Genomic DNA, 18,541 nt, shown 5'->3' on the forward strand with positions numbered 1-18,541 from the left:
GCAGGTCCTCTCTGCGCTTTGGCTGCTCTGAGCAGGAATATTGTCCTCAGGGCTTGGTGGGCCAGGATGTGTTCCACTCTCTCTTCCTCTCCCTTCATCTGCTCCTGTGTTCTCTGATCAGACATGTTCCTCTCCCTGAGCTGTAGCTTCAGTGCTGTCCTCTGAAGTGAATTCTTCTGCGGGGAGGAGGGGCTGTTCATGTAGTTGGGATTGGAGCCGGCCCCTCAGACTTCTCTATTGGTTCCCTGCTTCATGCCGGTATGTTGCATTTACATCCTGGAGCACTGAGTTGAAGTCTGGTCCCTCCTTCCCTGTGGAGACGTAAACAATAGCCTCCCCTTGGGTGGGTTAGTGCCCTGTTCCCCTACCACCCATCTCTCTTTTTGCCTTATTTCCCCCCTCCTTTTTTTCCCTCCCCTCCTTTTTAGTTGGCTACCATAGGTATCCCTAGATTTGGTCTGGCCTCTGCCATACTACCTGGATCTCACCCCCGGAATGTTTGTATACAGTAGCTTTTTCCCTATGCCCTTTTTGCATTGTTAAGCTTACCTCAGTGGACTCATGTTGTACTTGTCCTTTTGTGCTTGACTTACTTCACTTAGCTTCATTTCCTCCAGTTCTTCCCATGTGGTGATGTGCTTCATGCATTCATCACTGCTTTTTAGAGATGCATAGTACTCCACTGTATGTACATACCACAGTTTTTTAATCCATTTGTCTGTTGATGGAAATTTGGGGTGTTTCCAAATCCTTGCAATTGTGAACTGTGCCGCAATGCCCATTGGAGCACAGATGTCTGGCTGTGGTTTGTTTCTTGCCTTTTCTGGGTATATGCCCAGTAGGGGGATTGCTGGGTAGTATGGTAGCTCGATTTCCTTTTTTTTTTGTTTAGATAATGCCAAATCAATTTCCATGTTAAATAAATATTGGTTGGGGGGAAAAAGATCTCACTCCCTAAATATAATCCCGAGAGCAGGTGAGGCTGTCTACCCCCATAGAGAGTTACCGTCTTGGAACTCCACAAGGGCAGTTGTGGCTGTGTGTCTTTATCGACTCAATGGCGATGAATTTAAAAAGAAAAACCATCCTAACACTTAATCTTCACACTTCTCTTTTACGCATTTTCAGCTCTCTTTTTGTGCTCTAGAAACTCAATGTGGGTTCAGTACTACGTCCTGAGCTGGGTGGGGTTGGGCGGCACATACTTGAACTTCGGCAGATTGTTCAGTTTGCTTAGAAATGGGAAGGAGTGAAGCCTATAATCAGTCGAGTAGGGTGGAGGGAACAGAGGAGCAAGTAAAGCCCCAGCTTATAGCTGTTTCCTCCCTTTCTTTCTCTCAATACCGTGACGAGCTTTGATTAGCTCCTCCCTCCTCCACCTCTGCCTGGGGAGACAGAACTCAAGGCAGCAGCCTCACAGGGATCAAGCAGGGCTCTCTTTTTCCCCTCCTTTGGAATGAAGGGAGCAAAAAGCTGGCAGGTGGACCATCCCCCAGGATCAAAGCTATCCTCTGCAAGGGTAGAGTTGTTGCCAAGACACCGGACCAGAAACATTTTCCTTCACCGTGTTGATTGGTCCTTATCACCACATTTTTGGTGAGGATCGATGGCAAGTTTTTATCAGTATTCTTGAATCATAAGTATACATTAAAATACAGTTATGCCTGTAGATGACATACGTATTTAAAATATATATGTAGCAGAAATTAATAATATAGAGAGTATAAAATGATATATTCCCATTCTGACTCCAGAAATGCTTTTATGAGCAATAAAGCTTCAAGCACTCAAATGCTTCCCTTACGATGTCTGGGGAGGCTCAAACCCTCAAATTAGGTTCTAATGGCCAAGTAAACCAACTCCCTCCCAGAGCACCCATTAACAAGGCTCAGTTCTTTCTGGATGTGCCACATGACATGGTAATAATGGGCTTTGATGCAGGTGGTTGTTGAGATTACTTAACTCTGGACATTTTTCCCTCACAAATTCCAGTCTGATCAGTGAGTGAATAATTGCATTTCAGTGGCTTTTAGCATGAAGCACGAGAGATGAAAGTAGTTGGCCCCGTACTTAGGCAGGCAGTGGGGTAATGTAAATAATTCCCACTGGAAAAGCAATTCACCTCCTATGTTGGAGCTGGCATTGGTGGTCCCGGATGATTCCCCTTACCCAGAGCACAGAGGCAGAGCGAAGGAAACAAGGAGAGACAAGACTCAGGGAAACGAAGCTCCTACCCCATGTTTCCCTCAATAGCCGGTGATAGGGGCAAGCCTCAACCACGAGGTCCTTCAGGAATGTCCGTGTTCTGGAGTTTATTTTAACCCCAGTTCGATCCAAATTGACAGCAGACATGGGAAAATTCCCTCATGTTCACTCAAAATTGCAATTACTCCGAGTAAGTGTAATAAATTAGTAAGAATTAGGACGTCCTAAGCATAAACCTAATGCTTAACTGAGGAAGCATGTCACGCTTCTCTGCCGTGAACAGTTGCACTCACAGCCACTTCAGTGAGGTGGAGAGAGATAAGGGAGGGTGGAGCAGAGGATGGGAACCCAACATTTGAAGACAGGTGGTGCTTGGCAGCTAGCCAAATGGGAGGAAACCTGACAATTGGCTGCTGTGAAGATTATACTCGAGAGAGCTGTGCGGGGCTGTCACTTGGGATCACTGAGTCAGAATTGACCCAACACCACCTAAGACACTCAAGTGCACACACATACACACACACACACACACACACACACACACACACACACACACACGTCACTAATAAGGAGCCCCCGAGTGGTGTGAATGGTTAGCTCCTGGGCTGCTACCTAAAGGTCAGCCGTTCATCTAAAGGCTCCTTGGAAGAAAAGCCTAGTGATTTTCTTTTGAAAAATAAGCCACTGAGTCAGAATCAACTTGACAGAAACTGGCTTGGTTGCCTTAGTTTTTTTAAAGTTATTAATAAAAGGACATTAGTGGAACCATGGTAACAGCCTCACCTTCCATGTGAAAAGCAGTAGTTCAACTGCCAACCAATGCACCTCCTCACAGCGCCCACTGGTCTTGTCAGGGAGGCTTGTGAATTGCTATGAACAGGTCTCAGCGGAGCTTCCTGACTCAGACGGACTCGGAAGGAAGCCTGGTGACCCATTTCCAAAACTCAGCCAGTGAAAGTCCTCTTCTTCACAGCAGTGAACAACACAAGAGTCAAGAGTGGAAACAAAATAATATATCCTATCCTATGCTATCTCAAGACTCTGGACTTCATAATCCTATAAAGAGGTGTTCATTTTCAAATAACCTCTCTGTAGACTATGAATGTGCAAAAAAGATGCTTTTTTTTTTTTTACTAAGGGATTGATTTGTATAAACTAAAATTAGATGTGCTGATTTTCTCTTGTGTCTACACCAATTAGAGCCTCTAGTGGCACTTTGGTGTCTCACTGTGAAGGGCTGCTGTGTTTGTTGTGTGTGGAAACTAGAGTGTAGTTGGTGTGGCAATGGGGGATGATTTCAACTGTAGAAATAAATTCCGGCGGGTCTACCTAAAATCTGTCTTAAGTGGTATTATTAACAGATCCAAATACATATGATAGGACATCACAAGGTTGGTGGAAACATGGAATGAAAAGGTAATGGAATCTCACCACTAACTTTTTGAAGCCCCTCACATCTCTCTCTCTGAGGGGGCTTCAGAAAGCTCATAATGAAGTTCCATTATCTTTGCATTCTAATTTTCCACAATTTTTGAAGTCCTTGGTCTATAGATATATACAACATATATTCCACTGTCAACCCCATGGGTGCCAGGTACTAGGCTAAACATGGGGGATACAATAAATAGACATAATCCCCTGCCCTCACAACATATATAATCTGATTGTGTTCCACAGAAGGTCTTTCCAGAGCTGTACACATATGAATTCCTTCGCATGTCATCTAGCTACTCCAGGGTACAGATTCAATGAAGTATCCACCATTTTATGGATGTGTCCCTGTGTGTATGGGAATATTTTAAAGGGAATGACGAACCGTGAACCACTGGAGCCACCCCTCACACTTTCTGGGCAACTCTCCTTCCTCATCTGGAGTCATTCCAAAGAGACCTCATTGGTGTTGGCGCCTGCTTCCTCCCCCCCCCCCCCCCCCCCCGCGACACACACACACACACAGGTTACTATTTTTGTGTTACTCCTGGGAGCAGAGATCCAAACCGTAGTTGTTGATTCTAAGCCATGAAAATTCCCTAGAGGAAGAGACTGCAAGAGACAAGGGATGAAAACAGAAAAGGAGACATTCGTATGTCCTCTTTCTTTAGGGTTCTTTTTATTCTATTTATTTATTTACTTACTTTTGGCTTCTTGTGGGGCAAAGGCAGAGGAGGAGTTGACTTTGGCATTTTTATTACCTCCAATAATTCTCCCCAGAGGACCAAGAAGGAAGGATCACGCATACACTCTAGACACTCCTCCCTTCCTTCAGGACTTCACTCTAAATCCAAGGATGTTTTTCTAACTGCGTTTAGTTCCTGACTTCCATGGATGGTTCTCAAAGGATGACTCTTGGGTCAGCAAGCAGTATCAACATCACCAGGAATGTGGATCGTTAACAAGCCTTCCAGTCAACTCCGACACACACTAGAGATCAAAAACCCCTGCAATATAGCATCGTGTCATGGTTCCCTTATAAATAAATCATTTGGGATAAATGATAGAGTCTTCTCTGAATCGTATGTGAAGTTAACTGTGAGAAAAATATTAAGTGAAAGTCACTAGTCATAAAAATTTTACCCAACCAGAACACTGAATAGAAAAGGCACATTTAAAGCGTGGGAGAGGAGGGAGGAAATCAATGTAGAAGTAATGGAAAGATGGATGGATGTTAGATTACTTTAGTCTTTTTAAAATTCATTTCTTTGTATCTTCTTACTGAGAATCGCAGAGAAGAAAAGAAAAATGGGTAAGCTATTTTGATCTTGCACTTAATCAAAGTCCTAACCTAAGAACAATTAATTCTTATGATGTGCCCTACTAGATACTTGCCCTTATGAAGAGATCCCTAAAGATATGGGTGCAATGGCCAAGTGTGAGGAAGAAATTAGATGGGCCCAGCTCTCAGCAAGAATAGTGTCTGGGTCTTAAAGGCTTGTCTTAAAACAAGCAGCCACCCCCCCCAACCCCAAACAAACAAAAAACAAAAAAAAAACCCCAAGCAGCCTTTCAAGTGAGGTGTAAATTAAGACCACATGGAAGAAGCATACTAGCTTCCATGAGCCAAGGATTGTAAATAATAAAATCCAAGAACAAAGAAAGAAGTTGTATTCAGCTTAAATTCTGAACATCGAATTTGCAGAAGGCTATTGAGAACAGTGAAAGCCCCAAGTCCACCTGTAGTGTCCCCATGTGGATTAAGCCTCCAGGGGATCCCCTCTGACCATTGATCCGGAGGTGAATAGCCTTGCTTTCAGAGTGCATTGGAAAGTGGATGAATGCAGATGCTGCTGCTGTTCGGTGCCTTCAGGTCAGTTCTGACCCCTAAAGACCGTGTACACAACAAAAGGAACCATTCTCCATTACCAGCAGGTTCTTAAACCCATTGTTGCAGACCTGGCATCAGTTTGCCTTGTCAAGGGCCTTCTTGTTTTGGGGTGCCCCTGTACTTTACAAAGCATGATGTCCTTCTCCAGGGACTGGTCTCTCCTGACAACATGTCCAAAAGACGGGAGACAAGGTCTGGCCATTCTTGCCTCTAAGAAGCATATTGGTTGTGCTTCTTCCAAGGAAAGATGTGTTTGTCCTTCTGGCAGTTCATCATACTTTCAATATTCTTCACCAACATTATAATTCAAATGCACGGATTCTTCCTTATTCAGTGTCCACTTTTCACATACATTTGAGGTCATTGAAAATACCATCACTTGGGCTACTTTCCCTCAAAATAATGCCTTGGTTTTCAACACTTTATAGAGGTCTTGGGCAGCAGATTTACCAAATGCAATTTATGCATCATTTGATTTCTTGAATTCTGCTTCCATGTGCACTGATTGTAGATCCAAGCAAGACAAAATCCTTTATTTTTTTATTTTTTATTTGTTTAATCATTTTATTAGGGGCTCATACAACTCATCACAATCCATACATACATCAATTGTGTAAAGCGCATTTGTACGTTCATTGCCCGACAAAATCCTTTATAACCTCAATCATTTCTTCTTTTATCATGATATCACCTGATGGTCCAGGGGTGAGACTTTTTGTGTTCTGTACATTATTTCGTAATCCATGCTGATTACAACAGTCCTTGATCTTCATCAGCAAGTACTCTTCATTCCTCATTTTCAGCAAACAAGTTTGTATCATCTGCATATCGCAAGTTGTTAATAAGCCTTCCTTCAGTGCTGATGCTGTATTCTTCTTCATATAATCCAGTTTCTCTGATGATTTGCTCAACATGCATGTTGAATCAGTATGGTGAGAGGATACAACCCTAATGCATACCTTTTCTAATTTTAAACCATGCAATATTCCCTTGTTCTGTTTGCACAATGGCCTCTTGATCCATATACAAGTTCCATATGAGCACAATGGAATGTTCCAGAATTCCCATTCTTCTCAAGGCTATTCATAGTTTGTTATGATCCACATGGTCAAATGGTTTGGCATAGGTAATAAAACACAAGTAAATGTATTTCTGGTATTCTCCCCTTTCAGCCAAGATCCATCTGACATCAGCAATCGTGTTCCTTGTCCTACATCCTCTTCTGAATCCAGCATGAACCTCTGACAGCCCTGTCAGCATATTGCTGCAACCATTGGTAGATGATCAGCAACATTTTCCTTGCATGTGACATGAATAATATCTGCATTCTGTGGGGTCACCTTTTTTTGGAATTGGCACAAATATGGTTCTTTCCTAATCTGGTGGTCACTAACTGTGTCCCAGGTTTCTGGGTCCCAGGTATCCCGGCAATTCGTGGAACCTTGGGTTTTGCTAATGCCTTCATTGCAGCTTGCACTTCTTCCTTCTACACCACTGGTTCTTGATCAGTTCGTTTTGGTACAGTGACTCTGTATACTCCTTCTATCTTTTTTTGGTACTGCCTGCATATTTATTATTTTGCCCATAGACTCTTTTAATATTGTGACTCGAGGCTTACATTTTTTCTTCAATTCTTCCAGCTTGAGCTATGCTGAGCATGTTCTCCCTTTATGGATTTCTAGTTGATTTGATTCCTGTGCATCCCACCTGGCAAAGTCTCTATGTACAGTTGCCATTTATGTTGCTAACAAAAGGCAGTTGCAATGAAGAAGTCAAATTTCAATAGCCAGGATGAGGGATAAAGCGGGGCACATTACAACAGACTCTAATGAAATTAAAAGGCTAATTACACAGCACTAGGAAGGCCTGTACTCCAATGCATTCAACACCTTGGAAGACATGGACAAATACTTGGAAAAACAATCCCTCCCTAGATAGCCCGATGGACATCAAGAGCCTCAACAGATCTATAGAAATAGAAGAAATAGACAAGGTTATCAAAGGATTACCAACAAAATATCCCCCAGGTCTGATGGCTTCACAGGAGAATTCTATCAAGCATTCAGGGAAGAACTGACACCAATCCTACACAAACTCTTCCAGAGCATAGACAGAAACAGCAAACTCCTGAACTCTCTGGGAACCTAGTATAACACTGACACCTAAAGTGGGCAAGGGTCCCACTAGAATTGAGAATGACAGACTGATATGTCTAATGAACATTGATGCAAAAAGTCATTGTTCCTACAAAATTCTGTCATGTGAGCTCTAGCTTCATTTCTGTCATCAAGGCCATATTTTCCACTACTATCCCTTCCTTTTTGTTTCCAACTTTTGCATTTCAGTCTCCAGTAATTATCAGTGCATCTTGATCGCAGGTTTGACCAATTTCAGACTAAAGAGTTAGTAGAACAAAAAGCTAGTAGAATTCTCAATTTCTTCATCACTAGCTTTAGTGGTGGGTGCGTAAATTTGAGTAGTAGTTGTCTTAACTGAATTTCTTTGTAGGCATATCAATATTATTGTATAATTATTATTACATGTAGATATTATTATAGACATATAAGCATAATCCTATCACATCACACTTAAAGATAAAGCTTGAAGTGTTCTTTGGAAGATGAATGTGATGTCCTTCCTCTTGAATTTGTCATCCCCAATTTAGTAAACCATATGATTCCCTGATTCAAAATGGCCAACATCAGTCCACTTCAGCTCACTAATGCCTTGATCTCACTAATATTGATCTTTATGTATTTCATTTCATTTTTGAAGACTTCCAGTTTTTCCAGGTTCATGCTTTTGTACATTCCATGTTCCCATTATTAATACAGTGAACCCTCATTTATCGCGGTTAATCGGTTCTAGACCCTACCGTGATAAATGAAATTCCGTGAAGTAGGATTCCTTATTTGTAAATCAAATATTTTCGTAGTTAGAGCAGAGAGGACATGAAAAAACACCCTTTAGTCACCATTACACTCGTATTACCCAATTTATTAAACGAAAAAGGGAAAATACAGTAAAACATTTTGGACGTTACAATTATCATTTATTATTTATTATATTATTTGTGGCATCAAGCGTGTACAGTATGAGCCAATCAGTGGCAGTAATGACAGAGCATGCGCTGTTACACAAAAACCGCGATAGAGTGAAGCCACGGAAGTCGAAGCGCGAAGTGGCGAGGGTTCACTGTAATAGATGTTTGCAACTGTCTGATCACATTTTAAGTTGTGCCTCATCAGCACTCCAAGGTCCTGAAGGCTTACCTTCACATCATCCATATCATTATGACTGATTCTACTTTGTGACTCTCCTGTTAAGTGTCTTCCGACCTGAAAGGCTAATCCTCCTGCTCTGTATCTATGATGTTCTGCTGCTATGCATAAGGTTTTCAGTATATCTGATAATGTCCCACTGTTACTTATCAGATCTTCGGTGGCTAATTCCTCAGAAGTGGACAGCCCATTCCTTCTTGGTAGTCTCTTCTTAGCCTGGGAACTCCACCGAAACCTGTTTTCCTTGGATGAGCCTGATGGTACTTGAAATACTAATGACCTAGATTGCAGCATTATAGCAACATGCAAACCAACTCGGTACATAGTGGTGGACAAGTGGTGACTTGTCTGTTGCTGGGTGCTGGCATTCATGAGTACACACAAATGCTCCTTGCCTCTATGACTCCCAGAATTCTTTGTGATCACTGGATTCCACACTAGGCCTTTAGTAATGCATTAAAATTTTACTTGATTTCTTCTTGCTGGTTGGTATGATCATTCAAATCCCACCCGTATACTCCACCACCGTAGAGACAGTTTAGATCATCAGTCTCTTGTTGGATTTTAGGCTGCTTTTTTGGCTTGCAATCTCATCTCAGCTCAAAGGCTCAACTTTTCCCTTTAAGAAAAGTAATGATTTTGTCGTTTATTTGACTTTTTCTCATTGTCAGAGTGGAAGACATCCTCTTTATATCTTTTACATTCTAAGGGGAAGCTAAGGAGCCCTGGTGGCACTGAGGTAGTTTACTGTGCCAACCTGGCCGTTAATTGTGGGGTTAATTGAAGGGCAGAGGGATAAATGGCTCGGTGAGCCTCGCCTTTCTAGTTCTCAGGTCTCTTGCTTTGTGATGGTCGGACCAGGGTGCCTCTGCCTTAGCCAGTTCCCTGCTTCAGCTGGCAAGGCTTCACTTCCTGCAAGACATCCCCGAGGAGAAGCCACACGGACCTACCCCTATGCAGCCCTGGGTGCTGGAGCAGCCATGTGGAGACCCCTGCCAGCGCTGAGATGCTTACACATTCACTGACTCAGTTTTCCTCCTGCAGTCAGCATTATTACGTGTGTTTTGTGAGATGGAGGAGGACTTTGTGGATTGGTGTTGGACATATGGGTTAATGGGTTAATGTTGGACTTGTGGGCTTGGGCAGCACTGGGTTGGGATGTTTTCTTAATATGCCCTTACCCTTTATATAAAAGTCTCTTTTATACATATGAGTTTCTGTGGATTTGTTTCTCTAATGTACCCAGACTAACACAGGCACCATGGTGGGTAAGTCATTAATCTCATCTCCCTCATCAGACTCCTACAACTTTCCAGAAGAAGGATGATGGCTAGCTACATTATTGGCAGGACTCTGCCATACATTCAAAGCAACATGGTCAGCCACTGTCTTGGAGCAGAACACAGCTCTTTGTTCCCTACTTGGGTCCAAAGATCATGAGCAACAGATCTGATTGCTATGCAGTAAGTATGTGACCCTTGTTTACCACTGCAATTACTGGGCCACTTTGAAGCAATTCAAACCCCTGATTTAAGTGAACTTCTATCATTGGGCATTGTATTAGATATAGTGCTTTATTTTCTCAGTTTGTCTGTGCTTGTAGACACCTCTTCCTTTGTAGAATTGCCCTTCCCCCACTCCAAGTGACTCCAGTGGGGTTGTGGAGGAGGAAGAAAGATTTTCCTCAGAAATATCTATGGCATAGGTAAATACATTTTGTGGATATTAGTCATAAAGTTGGAAGAAGTTGAGACATTCTTGTTCTTTGAGCTCTTCCTTCATATTTGTGATCCACCCTAATTGCCAAAATCCCATTTCATTTAAGCTGGCCTGATTTGAGTAAGTCACTGGCCCCGAAAAGTACCCTCATTAACATCCTCTCGGTAGCTTCTAAGTCTTGCCATTATAAAGAAACTGTGAAGAAACTCAAATTTTGCACATACGCATAATCTTTTTTCTCATTGAGATACATACATTCTCATTCCAGAAAAGGAGTTGCTGGATCAAGGTCTACTATAAAAATCATAAAAGTTTTTTTAATGTGTATAATTGATATTTCCTCCAAAACGATACATTCCTATTTCCATACCCCCACAACACTAAATAGGATTAATGTCAACAAATTTCCCAGATAGATAGATGTTTACTGGTTTTAGATTGATAACTGCTCCTACAACTACATTCGTAAGTATGGCAATAGAAAAATATAATGGCAAACAGAGATCATGTGGAAAGTTGAAATGAAGCCAGAGACAAAGGGTGGAGCCCAAGATGAGCTGGAAGCTTTACCGCTATGAACACTAAGCCCTAGCTTTCCCCAAAACTAGTTTTCTGGACAGGCTGAACCAGTATGATTGTGCCAAGCAGAGGCAAATTTGAGGAAATAAACAAAAGCCCTCCCCTGGTGTACCACCTTAGCCTGAGGCGCCAGCAGGCGATTGGCTGGAGCATCAGTCACCATCCCCATCCTTCCTGAGCAATGAGTACATAAGCCATGGCACGGTGGGCAGAGCGCCTCTTCTGAGGAAGCTGGCTCACCCACAATGATGTGGGCTCAACTTCTTCTAGGAATGTTGGCCCTGTCGCCAGCCGTGGCAGAAGAGTTTCTCCCGTAAGTGCTTGGCGACAGAGACGATAGAGAGCTGCTGGGTTCTTGGGGTACCTTCCAAACATTCATAAGGGGGAGAGGAGATAACCTTTGGGTTATGTTTTGGAGGCTTAATTTCCTGCTTTTCCCTTGTTTGGTTTCATGTCGCCTTTACGCAAAGAGGTACCAAGACAAAGCTTTTTCTTAAAGGTGCAATATTGAAAGATAATAGCATCCCTGTACCTTATTTCTTCCTTAACCTAGGCATGAGAGTCCCCAGGTGGTGCAAACAGTTAATGTACTTGGCTGCCAATGGAAAGGTTGGAGGTTCAAATCCACCCAGGAACAAAATCAACCATTTGAAAACCTTAGAGGGGACAGAGGAGCTCTGGTAGTACTGTGGTTAAAGTGCTCAGCTGTTAACCCAAAGGTCAGCAGTTCAAATCCACCAGCCACTCCATGGGAGAAAGAAGTGACAGGGTACGGCGTTGCATCTGCCTTGGAAACTGTGGGGCAATTCGAGCCTGTCTTCTAGGGTCATTAGGAGTTAGAATGGACCAGTGACAGTCGAAGATTTGGTTTTTGTGGAGCACCATTCTACTCTCAGAAGCAGAATCGACTCAGCGGTTCCTGGGTTTATCCTGGGTGTAGGTTCTGAATGAGGGACCCCCAGTGGGGGCAAGTTTCAGCCTGTTCCCTAGTCTGCTTCTCCCTTAGAGAAAACCAGGTTCATCAGAATAAGGACTTGTTTTGATTAATTCACTGTTCTCTAGCAAGTACTCAGGAGACGGTCTAGCTTTTTGCGGAAGGAAGGAATCATTATTGTCCTGAAAACACTTGTTTGTCTCTTAATAGAAACTACCTGGTGACATTACCAGCCCAGCTTAACTTCCCTTCGACTCAGAAAGTTTGTTTGGATCTGAGTCCTGGGTACTGTGGGGTGAAATTCACGGTCACGCTGGAGACCAAAGGCAAGACCCAGAAGTTGCTAGAACACTCCGGAATGAAGAAGAGGCACTTACACTGCATCTCCTTTCTGGTAGGCACAGTCCCAGCTCCGGATCCCTTCCTCTCCTTCGTCTCTACCTTAGGCACGCTCTGTAATCTACCTTCAAATAGGATTTCTGCTATTCTTTTTCACTCTGGCTTTTCGCCTATTTCCTCCAACCTTAGCTGTGATTCCTTGCCCTAACTCGCCACAGATACCTTGGCCTTTTTAGTTGCTGCTTTTAACTGCTCCCTTTAAAGTTTCTGGGTGGTGCCACTGGTTGGCGTTTGATACTGAGACGGTGGAGTGTCCAATTCACCCGAGGCGAGGGGGGGCTGCAGAAAATAAAGTCCCGGCAATGTTTCCATGAAGACGACAGATGAGATAACCCCATGGAGCAATTGTATTCTGCAACGTGGAAGGTCGGGGGTTCCCACTCATTACCTTGAGTTGGAATCAACTCTACAGCAGCGGGGTTTGCAGCTTTCCTTTCTCCGATGGCTCTGTCCGTGCTGTCGCTATGGGACTCCGTTGTCTAGTTTCTTCTCCTGGCGTCAGATTCAGAACTGCTGATCCTGCGGTCCGCGTCTCCTCCGCCTACTCCCCAGAGTTCACCTCTCTTTGGCTAGGTACCACCTCCTGCTGGGGGCACAGAAGAAGTGGCTACCATCCGGGTGGCCGGAGTTGGAAATAATGTCAACTTTGAGGAGAAGAAGAAGGTTCTAATTCAGAGGCATGGCAGTGGCACCTTTGTGCAGACAGACAAGCCTATCTACACCCTGGGGCAACCAGGTAAGGGGCTCTCGAGTGGGTGAGACAAGAGATTGGGGTTAGACAAGAGACTGTGCACACAGGTACCAAGGGAATTTGGGTTTGGGAGGCAGACCTATGAGACAGGAAGAGTGTGGAGGAAAGTCCAGAGAGATGACTGGTGACGGAGGTTGAATCTATGCCCAGTGCCACACTAGTGAAAGAATCGTGGTGGAGTTGCTACTGTGTGGGTGTTTCTAAAACCGAAGTATACATTTCCTCTGGACTAGAATTCAGTGAGTACAATTTTTGGGGTCTTGGAGCAAGCTGCTTGTATGTGGGTTAAAAAAAAAAAACCGCAGTCAGGGCATTTGGCTTGACTTCCTATATTTGTGTTATGCCTTCTCCCTTAGAGGAACACCTCACCCTGCGGTTTCAGTTAGGGACCCAGAAAGGAAGTGGGGTGGGGTAGGGGGAGGATGGAGAGGGGGACGGCGGGGGTTATCTTTCTCTCAAACTAGGATTTACTTATTCATTTATTAAGATCATTTTATTGGGGGCTCTTACAGCTCTTATAACAATCCATACATCAATTATATCAAGCATATGTGTCCATATGTTGACATTATTGTTTTCTAAACATTTACTTTCTATTTGAGCCATTGGTAAGAGTTCCTCTTTTTGCCCTTCCTCCCCCCCTCCCCCCCTGGTGACCCCTTGATGAATGATAAATTATTAGTATTTTCATATATTACACCGACTGCTATCTCTCTGCCCCCATGGTTTCTGCCGTTTGTCTCCCTTGGGGTGTGGAGTGTGTGTGGTTACGTGTGATCAGTTCTTCCTTCTTCCCCTTCTCTGCCACTCCCCACCCTCACCCCTATCCTCCTGGTATCACTATTCCCGTTTCTGTTCCTGAGGGGTTTACCTGACCTGCATTCCGTGGTGGGTCATGAGCTCTGTACCAGTGTACATGCCCCCTTCTAGCCTGAAGTGGAAGACAGGACTGGGTCAAACAAGGGTTTTTGTTTGTTGGTTTAAATGCATGTTTGTTTGTCGTTTTCCCAAAGGAGAGTTTGCGGACTCAGAGGTGTGTGCGAGGAAGCAAAGGGGTGGGAGAAGAGAATATTTGAGTGCCCTGGGATTAACGATGACTTTCTCTTTCAGTGTATTTCCGCATCGTCACCCTAACCAGCGATTTTATGCCGGTGAATGACAAGGTGAGGCTGTCGCTGGGAGGAAGGAGAGGGAGAGGAGTGGGGCAAACAGAAAAGAAGAGTCTCTGAGAGGGCGGGGTGTGTAGGTGTGACAAAGGAGCCCTAGTGGCACAGGGGTTAAGCACGTGGCTATTAAGACAAAGGCTGGCAGCGTGCGCCCTCCAGGGCCTCCACAGGAGAAAGAAAGGGCAGTCTGCTCCCGTAAAATCCATAGTCTTGGAAACTGTCTGGGGAGGGTGTGCAAAGGAGAGACCCTCTGGGCTGCAGAATACAGGGGCGGTTGAGTCCCCACGGTACTCGCCTGAGTCCTGCTGAGCTGCTTCTGTCTGAAGAACAGGAGAGGGGTCCTCAGTCTCAGCTTGGGATCGACTCACCAGCTAGCTTGTCCTCCCTGACTACTGGTCCCATTTGCCGTCATTTAAACATGAGTTTTTGCAAACTTTGAAACCTTCTTTTCAGGAATGATGCCAACTGGCTTGGCAGTGCAAACATTAAGAGATAATTCACTTGAAGAAAATGAAAACATTAAAATATCTACTTCCGCAATCATTGTGGTTTTGGCTGCGAGGAAGGGTAATTGTTTAAACAGCTTTAAACACAAAAGGGTTAATTTTGTTGTTATTGTTGTTTAAACAACTTTAAATGATAAAGTAGACAACTCCCTTAGGGCCAAAAAAAATTAAATATGAAAAGTAACCGTGGTGATATTTCACAAATATTTAAAATTCCCTTGGGCATCTTGATCACTAGACGCTCAAGCGGGTAATAGTTTTGACTACAAAATTGGGTTTGGGTCACTTTGACTAGCTTCTGAGCTCCTTATCCCTCAGGCCAGCCTGCTGTTGCCTTTCTCCCCCAGTCACAGCCAGGTATTCAAAGGTATGTTCTCAGAGCTTCTGTTGGCGTTCTCTTCATACAAGGAAGCTAGCGATTCCAGTTATCTGGTCTGCTCTAGTACAAATACTGCAAGTGGATGGTTTTAAGAATCAGGAACAAGAATTTATTCTCAAAAGTTTAGGAGGCTCACTCAAACCCACTTCCATCAAGTCACTTCTGACTCATGACAACTCTCTAAGACGGGGTAGAACTGTTAGCCTATGCATTTTTACAGGAGCAGAAAGCCTCATTCTCCCTCAGGTCAGCTGGTGGTTGCAAACTGTTGACCTTTCAATTAGCAGCCCAGTGCATAACCCACTACACAAGCAGGGATCCTTTTAGGAGGCTAGAAGTCTGAATTCAGAGTGCCTCCTACAAGGGAAGTCTTTCTCTCTCTGTCAGTTCTGGGGGACAGTTCTTGTGATCAATCTTTTCCTTGGTCTAAAGGTTTCTTGTCTCAAGGACCCTGGGTCCAAAGGATGTGCTCTGCTCTCAGCTTTTCTTTCTTGGCGGTAGTGAGTCTCTCTTCCTCTCTTCTTGGTAATAAGGTTCCTCTTTGAGCTCGTGTAAAATAAAAGGTGATGCAAACCACACCCAGGGAAACTCTCCTTACATGGGACCAGGGCTGACACCTGAGTAAGGGTGTTGCATCCCACCCTAATCTGTTTACAACTGATTGGCAGATCACATCAGAGCACCCCATTGGGTATAATTACATCATTGCACAGCTGCCTCTAATCCTGCAGTGTCAACACCGTGGACTTTATGTTTTATAGCACACAGGATAATTATGTAATATTGAGAAGCATGATCTAGCCAAATTGGCATATATTTGGGAGAACACAGTTCTATTCATTTTGTTCAAATATTCTATGCTTCAGCCCTCAACTGTTCACACCCTTGCTACATGTAAAACATGTTCACCCCATCATATCATTCCCAAAGTTTTAAATCAACTCCAAGTCTTAAGTCCATCTTTGGACAAAATTCTTCTTCAGCTGTGAATCTAGAATACAAGTCACCTTCTTCCAAAGTACAATGGTGATCTAGGCACCAGGTGGATATTTCCATTACAAATGGGAAAAATAGCAGACACCACGTAAGTTAAAGACCCAGCAGAATAATTTCTCCGAGGTCTACTAGCCAATGACCCCGTCCTCCAGAAGCTCTGAGCTTGTTACTGATTGATGGCTGCCTCCACTCCGTTCTTGCTTAATTGCCATTCTTCTCCACTTCTCCTTCCCAGTGCCTGTACCCGTTCTCTAACAGGAGTTTGGTATACAATTGAGTCTTCCTTCCTTCCATTCATTCTTTCTTTCTGTGTTTCTTGGTGAAAGTTTACACAGCATGTGAGGTTCCCATGTAACACGTTCTGCATTTATTGTTTAGTGTCATTACATTTCTCACGAGGTGTCAGCCTTCTCCTCCTGTCTATTCTGTTTTTGTTGTTGTTTTGCTTCTATTAATCTAGCGTCTCTGGCCCCACCTTACCTTCTCATCTTTGCCTTAGGATAAATATTGACTGTCGGTCTAATGTAGATGGATGTTTTTGAAGAGCAGAATACTCATGAGAGATTTGGTTGTTTGTCTTAGGAACCAATCTATTATTTGACCAGAAAGGTGACCTCTAGGAGGGGGTTTAGCTCCAAGTTTAAATGGCATTTCAGGGTAATAGACTTGGGAAATCCTCTAACTTTTACTAATCTAGTAAGTGTGGCCTTTTCCTGAAAATCAGGTTTATTCAACATTTTACTCCCATTCTATCCTGTACCACCTATTGAATCCCTAATCAGAATGTGTATTGATGGTAGCTGGGCACCAGCTAGTTCTTCTGGTCTCAGAATAGATGGAGTCATGGTTTGTATGAGCTGTCGGTACTGCCAACTGGTTTCTTCTTTGAATCTTTGGTTTCTTTATTTCTATTTTCTCCAAATGAGCACATACCAATAGTTGTATCTTAGATGGCTGCTCACAAGCTTCTAAGACTCCAGAGGTTACTTACCAAACTGTTATAGAATAATGTCTTTTTGAACTATATTATGCCAATTGACTGAATCGTCCCCTGAGACTCTGGCCTTCAGACTTCAAACACAGTAAACAAAGTCTGTGAGGTGTCTGGTCATGTCTACAAAGTGTCCAAAGCTATAGCTTCGACTCTTTAGATTATGTTGTTGTTGTTAGGTGCGTCAAGTTGGTCTAACGCAGACCGACCCTATGTAGAACAAATTGACACTGCCCCATTCTGTACCATCCTCACACTTGTTCTAATGTCTGAGCCCATTGCTGCAGCCCCGGGTTGTCTTCTTCTCTGTCACTGCCTCTCTCCTTTACCAAGCATGATGCCCTTCCCTGGGGACTGGTCTCACTTGAGAATGTCCAAAGTATGTAAGATGAAATCTCGCCATCCTTGCCTATAAAGAGCACTCTGGCTGTACTTCTTTCAAGACCGATTTATTTGTTCTTTTGGTAGTCCATGGTAATTTCAATATTCTTTTTTTAAAAACCATTTTATTAGGGGCTCATACAACTCTTATCACCATACATACATACATCAATTGTGTAAGGCACATTTGTACATTCATTGCCCTCATCATTCTCAAAACATTTGCTCTCCACTTAAGCACCCCCCCTCCCGCATCAGCTCCTCATTTATCCCCTCCCTCCTTCCTTCCCCCTCCCTCATGAACCCTTGATAATTTATAAATTATAATTTTGTCATATCTTGCACTGTCTGACGTCTCCCTTCACCCACTTTTCTGTTGTCCATCCCCCAGGGAGGAGGTTATATGTAGATCCTGGTAATCGGTTCCCCCTTTCTACCCCACCTTCCCTCCACCCTCCTAGTATCACCACTGTCACCACTGGTCCTGAAGGGATCATCTGTCCTGGATTCCTTGTGTTTCCAGTTCCTATCTGTACCTTTTTAACCCCACCTCTCAACCCTGCGCTTCAAACCCTCTTTCCTCACTGAGTTTTTGTCTTGAGGCTGGGTAGTTCTCTTACTTGACCTCTTTTGATCAATGACTCATTTAGACCATCTACTGGACTTCTGCAATGGCTTTTCCCCATACCATTTTCCCAGGGCAGCCTTAACAAAGTCCCACAAACTACGTGGCTTAACACAGCATAAATGCACTGCCTCACTGTTCAGGAGGCTAAAAACCTGAATTGCGAGTGTTGGTAGGGCTATGCTCCCTCTGAAGGCCCCATGAAAGTCTTTCCTCATCTCTTCTTGTTCGGGCATGCCCAATTGTTGTTTCACTTGCAATAGCATGAGTCTAGTCTCTGTCTGCATGGCCCTCTATGTGTCTGTCT

At 43.6% G+C, this 18,541-nt stretch overlaps 1 protein-coding gene across 1 annotated transcript in view; it reads left to right on the forward strand.

Annotated features, from left to right (window-relative positions):
• Positions 1-18,541, forward strand: part of A2ML1 (alpha-2-macroglobulin like 1) — a 91,553-nt gene that overhangs the window by 14,881 nt on the left and 58,131 nt on the right. The window contains exons 2-5 of the mRNA XM_045290516.1: positions 10,107-10,271; positions 12,251-12,434; positions 13,013-13,175; positions 14,301-14,353. Coding sequence (XP_045146451.1) covers positions 10,267-10,271; positions 12,251-12,434; positions 13,013-13,175; positions 14,301-14,353 — 405 coding nt within the window. The 5' untranslated portion in view covers positions 10,107-10,266. The remainder of the gene's footprint in view (positions 1-10,106; positions 10,272-12,250; positions 12,435-13,012; positions 13,176-14,300; positions 14,354-18,541) is intronic.

The sequence above is a fragment of the Echinops telfairi genome, unplaced genomic scaffold (genome assembly GCF_000313985.2).
Source record: "Echinops telfairi isolate 266 unplaced genomic scaffold, ASM31398v2 ScPeMD7_40;HRSCAF=151, whole genome shotgun sequence".
In the NCBI taxonomy this organism is placed as follows: domain Eukaryota; kingdom Metazoa; phylum Chordata; class Mammalia; order Afrosoricida; family Tenrecidae; genus Echinops; species Echinops telfairi.